Source organism: Lampetra planeri, unplaced genomic scaffold (genome assembly GCF_965212315.1).
Source record: "Lampetra planeri unplaced genomic scaffold, kcLamPlan1.2.h2 scaffold_1975, whole genome shotgun sequence".
Classification (NCBI taxonomy): domain Eukaryota; kingdom Metazoa; phylum Chordata; class Hyperoartia; order Petromyzontiformes; family Petromyzontidae; genus Lampetra; species Lampetra planeri.
Window position 1 is genome coordinate 4,401 of NW_027614729.1, and position 8,100 is coordinate 12,500.

The 8,100-nt window shown below is 56.0% G+C and overlaps 1 protein-coding gene across 1 annotated transcript; it reads left to right on the top strand.

Annotated features, from left to right (window-relative positions):
- Positions 1 to 605: 605 nt before the first annotated feature.
- LOC144740220 (uncharacterized) lies at positions 606 to 4,614 on the top strand (the record flags this gene model as incomplete). The annotated part of the gene is made up of 3 exons (XM_078623072.1): positions 606 to 1,121; positions 3,573 to 4,067; positions 4,125 to 4,614. Coding segments are annotated over exons 1-3 (1,486 nt in total), but the record flags the coding sequence as incomplete, so codon positions are not given.
- Positions 4,615 to 8,100: the final 3,486 nt, after the last annotated feature.

Genomic DNA, 8,100 nt, shown 5'->3' on the forward strand with positions numbered 1-8,100 from the left:
CACAGAAACCCACAGAGACTCACAGAGACCCACAGAGACTCACAGAGACCCACCTCCTATACACCCCTCCCTTGCCCCGCCCCCTTTCTCACAGAAACAACAACAACAACAACAACCTGCCCATGATCACCATGGCGACAACCACAACAAACACAACCGTGACCCCCACAACCACGAAGATCACCGTGACAACCAACTCGACCCCAACCACCACCCACGTGACCTCCACCACCACCCACGTGACCTCAATCACTACCCACGTGACCTCCACCACCACCCACGTGACCTCCACTACCACCCACGTGACCTCCACCACTACCCACGTGACCCCCACCACCACCACCACGACAAGCCGGGCGATGCCGTGACGGTGGTGGTGGCGGTGAGTGACGGTGACGACTGCGGTGGTGATGGTGGTGATGGTGGTGATGGTGGTGGTGAGCAGAGTGGGGGCTACGTGGGGGTGTTCAGCCTCGCCGACAACACCCACCGTGGTGGTGGCGGTGGTGGCGGTGGTGGCGGTGGTGGTGGTAGTGGTGGTGGTGGAGGTAGTCGTAGCGATGGTCGTGGTGGTGGCTGTGGTAGTGGTGGTGATGGTGGTCGTAGTGGTGGTCGTGGCGATGGTGGTGGTGATGGTCTTGGTCTTGGTGGTGGTTGGGCTGGTGGTGGTGGTAGTGGTCGTGGTGGTGGCGATGGTGGCGGTAGTGCTGGTGGCAGTGGTGGTGGCAGCTTGCCATACGGTGGCAGCGGTGGGACCCTACCACCGGGCCTCCCACCGACGCATCGTCCCACCACCCCAACCCCAACCACCACCACCCCAACCACAACCACAACCACCACCACCCCAACCACCACAACCACAACCCCAACCACCGCCAAGACCAAGACCCTCACCATCGGCGGGGGCAGCCGCCGGCTTCTTCAGCGCCAGCGGCAGCAGCGGAGGCAGCAGCAGCGGCGGCAGGACCAGCGGGGCAAGGGGCGCGTCAAGCAGCAACAACAACCGCCCCGGTCGTCCGATCGGAGACGGATCGATCAACGCAAGCAGCAGCACGGAGGGGCCGGAGCTACGGCGATGGGCGGTGGTGCTGGTGGTGGCGGTGGCGGTGGCGGTGATGCCGGTACGGAGGGTTCGGTAATGGTTGGTGTTGTGGCGGCGGTGGTCGTTGTGGTGGTGGTGGTGATGCCGGTACGGAGGGTTCGGTAATGGGGGTTGTGGCGGTGGTGGTTGTGGTGGTTGTGGTGGTGGTGGTGGTAGTGGTGCCGGTACGGAGGGTTCGGTAATGGTTGGTGTTGTGGCGGCGGTGGTTATTGTGGTGGTGGTGGTGATGCCGGTACGGAGGGTTCGGTAATGGGGGTTGTGGCGGTGGTGGTTGTTGTTGTGGTGGTGGTGGTGGTGGTGCCGGTACGGAGGGTTCGGTAATGGGGGTTGTGGCGGTGGTGGTCGTTGTGGTGGTGGTGGTGCCGGTACGGAGGGTTCGGTAATGGGGGTTGTGGCGGTGGTGGTCGTTGTGGTGGTGGTGATGCCGGTACGGAGGGTTCGGTAATGGTTGTTGTTGTGGCGGCGGTGGTTATTGTGGTGGTGGTGGTGATGCCGGTATGGAGGGTTCGGTAATGGGGGTTGTGGCGGTGGTGGTTGTTGTTGTGGTGGTGGTGGTGGTGGTGCCGGTACGGAGGGTTCGGTAATGGGGGTTGTGGCGGTGGTGGTTGTTGTGGTGGTGGCGGTGGTGGTGATGCCGGTACGGAGGGTTCGGCAACGAGGGTTGTGGCGGTGGTGGTTGTTGTTGTGGTGGTGGTGGTGGTGGTGATGCCGGTACGGAGGGTGCGGTAATGGTGGTTGTGGCGGTGGTGGTTGTTGTTGTGGTGGTGGCGGTGATACCGGTACGGAGGGTTCGGTAATGGGGGTTGTGGCGGTGGTTGTTGTTGTTGTTGTGGTCGTGGTTGTTGTTGTTGTGGTGGTGGTGGTGGTGGTGGCGGTGGCGGTGATGCTAGTACGGAGGGTTCGGCAACGGGGGTTGTGGCGGTGGTGGTTGTTGTTGTTGTGGTCGTCGTGGTGGTGGTGGTGGTGGTGGTGGTGGTGGTGGTGGTGGTGATGCCGGTATGGAGGGTGCGGTAATGGTGGTTGTGGCGGTGGTGGTTTTGGTGGTGGTCGTGGTGGTGGTGGTGGTAATGCCGGTACGAAGGGTGTGGTAATGGTTGTTGTGGTGGTGGTTGTTGTGGTGGTGGTGGTCTTGGTTGTGGCGGTGGTGGTGGTGGCGGTGGTGCTGGTGGTTGTGGCGGTGATGCCGGTACGGAGGGTTCGGTAATGGTTGTTGTGGCGGTGGTTGTTGTTGTTGTTGTGGTCGTGGTGGTGCTGGTTGTGGCGGTTATGCCGGTACGGAGGGTTCGGTAATGGTTGTTGTGGCGGTGGTGGTTGTTGTTGTTGTGGTCGTGGTGGTGATGGTTGTGGCGGTGTTTATGTGTTCGTCCGAGGGTGTTGAGACTCAGGGTGTAGTAGTATCTCAGGGTGTAGTAGAGACTCAGGGTCTAGTAGAGACTCAGGGTCTAGTAGAGACTCAGGGTGTAGTGGAGACTCAGGGTCTAGTAGAGACTCAGGGTCTAGTAGAGACTCAGGGCCTAGTAGAGACTCAGGGTGTAGTAGAGACTCAGGGTGTAGTAGAGACTCAGGGTGTAGTAGAGACTCAGGGTGTAGTAGAGACTCAGGGTGTAGTAGAGACTCAGGGTGTAGTAGAGACTCAGGGTGTAGTAGAGACTCAGGGTGTAGTAGAGACTCAGGGTCTAGTAGAGACTCAGGGTCTAGTAGAGACTCAGGGTCTAGTAGAGACTCAGGGTGTAGTAGAGACTCAGGGTGTAGTAGAGACTCAGGGTGTAGTAGAGACTCAGGGCCTAGTAGAGACTCAGGGTGTAGTAGAGACTCAGAGTGTAGTAGAGACTCAGGGTCTAGTAGAGACTCGTTCTTTGGCCTTAAGGAGACACCAAGAAGATGAATCCCTGCAGTCACGAAAGCTTTACATCGACATCTAAGTGGCGGTGAGCTCACCGCAATTGCTTGTGCCAGGCTACGTTCACACATCTTCTTGGTTCTTTCGGTAAAGTCACGTAGAAGGGAAATAATAAAATAATAAAAATAAAACATAATAAAATACAATTCTCACGACGTTTCGGCCACAACGCAAGTAGCCGTCCTCAGGTGGAGAACAGATCCGTCACATTCAGACGCTGTCTACTCGACAGACCTGTTCTCCACCTGAGGACGGCTGCTTGCGTTGTGGCCGAAACGTCGTGAGAATTGTATTTTGTTATGTTTTATTTTTATTATTTTATTACTTCCCTTCTACGTGACTTTACCGAAAGAACCGAGAAGATACGTTCACACACTCACACATCGCCCCTCCCCCCTCTCCCCCCTCTCCCCCCTCTCCCCCCTTCCACCCCTCCCCCCTCTCCCCCCCCCCCTCCCCCCTCTCCCCACCCTCTCCCCACCCTCTCCCCACCCTCTCCCCACCCTCTCCCCACCCTCTCCCCACTCCCCCCTCTCCCCTCTCCCCCCCCCCTTCCCCCTCCCTCCACAGCCTTCCACACGGTTGACCCCACGACCACCACCGCCGCCACCGCCACGGCCACCCCATCAACCCCTCACCTTCAACCTTCCTCCGCCCCACCGCCCCCCTCGCCGCCCCCGCCCCCCCCCCCACCTTCGCGGCGCCCTCCTGCTCTCCTACCTGGGCAGCGTGCTCCTCCGCGCGGCCTTCGAGGCGGCCTTCTCGGCGGTGCAGTACTCCCTCTACGGCTTCCGCGTGGACGCCCTCCACCGGTGCGAGCGGGCGCCCTGCCCCGGGGCAGTGGACTGTTTCGTGTCTCGCCCCACCGAGAAGACGGTCTTCTCTCTGCTCATGTACGCGCTGTCGGCACTCTCGCTCGCCCTCAGCGCCCTCGAGGTGACGCACATCGTCTTGGGGCGCTGGTGGCGGCGGAGGATGAGGAGGAGGAGGAGGATGGTGACGACGATGACGACGATGATGAAGGCCGAATCCGTCGTTCTGCGGTTGCCGTCGCCGCTGCCGAGGGCTGACGGCGGAGGAGGTGGAGGTGGTGGAGGTGGTGGAGGAGGTGGAGGTGGTGGAGGAGGTGGTGGTGGAGGTGGTGGTGGAGATGGAGACGGATGTGGTGGAGGAGGTGGTGGAGGTGGAGATGGAGGAGGAGGTGGAGGTGGAGGAGGTGGAGGAGGTGGATTCCAAGCGGCCGGGGGGATGAGGCAGCGTCGATTCGTCGCCGCCTCTCACCCGTTCGACGACGCCGATGACTACGGCCGCCACCACCATCGCCTCGCGTCTCACTCTGAGTCGTCGTCTTCGGCGGCCGTCCTGCGCTTCTCCCCGCGGGCCGTGGCACGCTCGCCCACCTACGAGACGGTCGGCGAGGACGACGAGGAGGAGGAGGAGGTGGACATCACACGGACGCTCCCTCCACGGAGTCTGGGCGGACGAGGCGGGCCTCCTCCTCCGTCATCATCTCCGTCATCGTCGTCGTCTGCGGACGTTTTGATGCCTCCGGCCTCCCACGGTTTCCGCTCGGGCAGAGGAGGACGGGGCGGTGGTAGAGGAGGAGGTGGAGGTGGTGGAGTAGGAGGTGGAGGAGGTGGAGGAGGTGGAGGAGGAGACCTAGCCAGGTTGGCTCGACAGCAGAACCGCGCCAACGAGCGCAAGTCTACGAGTCTAGGCCGAGGCTCCGGGCCCGGCGCTCCGGACAGCCTGGGCTCGCCTGGGCGGCCCGGCCCACCGGGGGGGGGGAGCTACAGCGGCTCCGGCGGAGATGGTCAACGCCGGCGGAGCCCCAGGGAGGACGACCTCTCCGTGTGATGGGGATGTTGACTGCCTCGCCTGGTCTGCAGGAGGTCATGGGTTCAATCCCGGACCCTGTGAGATGTTGACTGCCTTGCCTGGTCTACAGGAGGTCGTGGGTTCGATCCTGGACCCTGTGAGATGTTGACTGCCTTGCCTGGTCTATGGGAGGTCGTGGGTTCGATCCTGGACCCTGTAAGATGTTGACTACCTCGCCTGGTCTACAGGAGGTCGTGGGTTCTATCCCAGACCCTGTGAGATGTTGACTACTTTGTCTGGTCTACAGGAGTTTGTGGGTTCAATCCCGGACCCCATGAGATGTTGACTGCCTCGCCTGGTCTACGGGAGGTCCCTGGGTTTCGATCCCAGACCCCATGAGATGTTGACAACCTCGCCTGGTCTACAGGAGGTCGTGGGTTCGATCCCTGACCCTGTGAGATGTTGACTACCTCGCCTGGTCTGCAGGAGGTCGTGGGTTCGATCCCTGACCCTGTGAGATGTTGACTACCTCTCCTGGTCTACTGGAGGTCGTGGGTTCGATCCCAGACCCCATGAGATGTTGACTGCCTCGCCTGGTCTACAGGTGGTCCCTGGGTTTCGATCCCAGACCCTGTGAGATGTTGACTACTTTGTCTGTTCTGTGTGTAGGCCCTGCCAAGGCTTCAGGCTGTACCTCCTTAGGTTAGCCGGTAGGCTGTGTAGGCCTCACCAAGGCCTCAGGCTGTACCTCAGGTTAGCAGGTAGGCTTGTCTAGGCCTTGCCAAGGTCTCAGGCTGTCCCTCCTTAGGTTAGCGGGTAGGCTGTGTGTAGGCCCCGCCAAGGCCGGAGCCTGTACCTCCTCAGGTTAGCGGTTAGGCTGTGTGTAGGCCTTGTCAAGGCCGAAGGCTGTACCTCAGGTTAGCAGGTAGGCTTGTCTAGGCCTTGCCAAGGCTTCAGGCTGTACCTCATGTTAGCAGCTAGGCTTGTGTAGGCATCACCAAGGCCGCAGGCTGTACCTCATGTTAGCAGGTAGGCTGTGTGTAGGCCTCGACAAGGCCTCAGGCTGTACCTGCTTAGATTAGCGGGTGAGTTAGTTAAACCAGGCTTGTTTTACCATGTTTAGTTGTTTCTTCTTTTTTCACACACTTGTTATGTAGGCCAGGCTTAGTCACAAACCGTACCTCTCCATAACAAAGGCTCAGCCTCTTAAGCCTCACCCTACCATATGAATAATAAAAAGTGTGCCGTACTTGGCCCTTCCCCCCTCTCCAACCATTATATAAACGGAGTGGTAGCTCTTGTAATCTCTCATTTACTTGATACAGCTGTCGTGGCTGTGACGGTTCCACCTGAAGACGGAAGCTTGTGTTGCCTCCGAAACGTCGTGATTTTTATTTTATTTTACTTTTATTAATTTTAATGTTTTACCTACGTGACTTTACCGAAAAAACTGAAAAATATTTTTTATTTTTATTTACTTTTTCTTTTCCTTTTATTAATTTTAATTTCAATGTTTTACCTACGTGAACTTTACCGAAACAACCTGAGTACAGTTATACTCTTGTGTGTTAGGGACCGTGTCGGAAGAAAGGCAATAAACTGTTTGTGCCTCAAAGGAGTTTATTTGTCCTTGATTCAAGGCACGAGACCAGCACTACTTACCCTTCATGTCCCGCTTGGAATTGATCAAAGCTACCATACTGCCTCTACTTGATTAGTGCGACATCGTGTACAAATCAACCCCCAAGTACGATACTGAAGAAGCTTCACTCACTATGAGATCTCTTTTTTTACCAGTGGCAAAACATAGTAGTAGGTTTTCACCCTTTTAAACTGGTACAAAACTGACACCTTCATTCAAGGCATCATGTTTGCAATGACCACAACACAAGTAGTCAAAAAAGCAAACAAAAAGAAGCAACTCTGATAATGGTAATAATATGCACTGTCCTTGAAGTTGATTGGTCCACACCCGAGACAGCTTTTCCTAGAGCCTAGTCTCCATGGTGTTGGACCAGATGACGCCAAAAGGCGCACAACTCAAAGACAATGCACCATCAGAGTATGAGAGCTCGGGGTTAAGCATTTACACCATTGGAACCTCCTTTGCCAGAAGAGAAAATATGATGATTGTTTTTTTACCCTTTTATCTGGCAACAAAACTGACACCGTTTTTCCTACAAGGAGTCATGTTTGCATAGACCACAATACCTGCAGTCATAATGCAAACAAAAAACACAACTCTGATAATGATATGAACTGTCCTTGAAGTTGATTGGGCCACACCCGAGACAGCTTTTCTTAGAGCCTAGTCTCACATGGTCCTTGAAGTTGATTGGGCCACACCCGAGACAGCTTTCCTTAGAGCCTAGTCTCACATGGTCCTTGAAGTTGATTGGGCCACACCCGAGACAGCTTTCCTTAGAGCCTAGTCTCACATGGTCCTTGAAGTTGATTGGGCCACACCCGAGACAGCTTTCCTTAGAGCCTAGTCTCACATGGTCCTTGAAGTTGATTGGGCCACACCCGAGACAGCTTTCCTTAGAGCCTAGTCTCACATGGTCCTTGAAGTTGATTGGGCCACACCCGAGACAGCTTTCCTTAGAGCCTAGTCTCACATGGTCCTTGAAGTTGATTGGGCCACACCCGAGACAGCTTTTCTTAGAGCCTAGTCTCACATGGTCCTTGAAGTTGATTGGGCCACACCCGAGACAGCTTTCCTTAGAGCCTAGTCTCACATGGTCCTTGAAGTTGATTGGTCCACACCCTAGACAGCTTTCCTTAGAGCCTAGTCTCACATGGTCCTTGAAGTTGATTGGTCCACACCCGAGACAGCTTTCCTTAGAGCCTAGTCTCACATGGTGTTGGACCAGATGACGCCAAAAGGCGCACAACTCAAAGACAATGCACCATCAGAGTATGAGAGCTCGGGGTTAAGCATTTACACTATAAGACATCTCCTTTACCAGTGGCAAAATATAGTAGTAGGTTTGTACCCTTTTAAACTGGTACAAAACTGACACCTTTATTCAAGGCATCATGTTTGCAATGACCACAACACAAGTAGTCAATAAAGCACACAAAAAGAAGCAACTCTGATAAGGATGATAATAATATGCACTGTCCTTGAAGTTGATTGGCCCACACCCGAGACGGCTTTCTTCAGAGCCTAGTCCCCATTGGTGTAGGGCCAGATGACACCAGAAGGCGTACAACTCAAACATGATGCCTTGAATAAAGGTGTCAGTTTTGTACCAGTTAAAAGGGTAAAAACCTACCA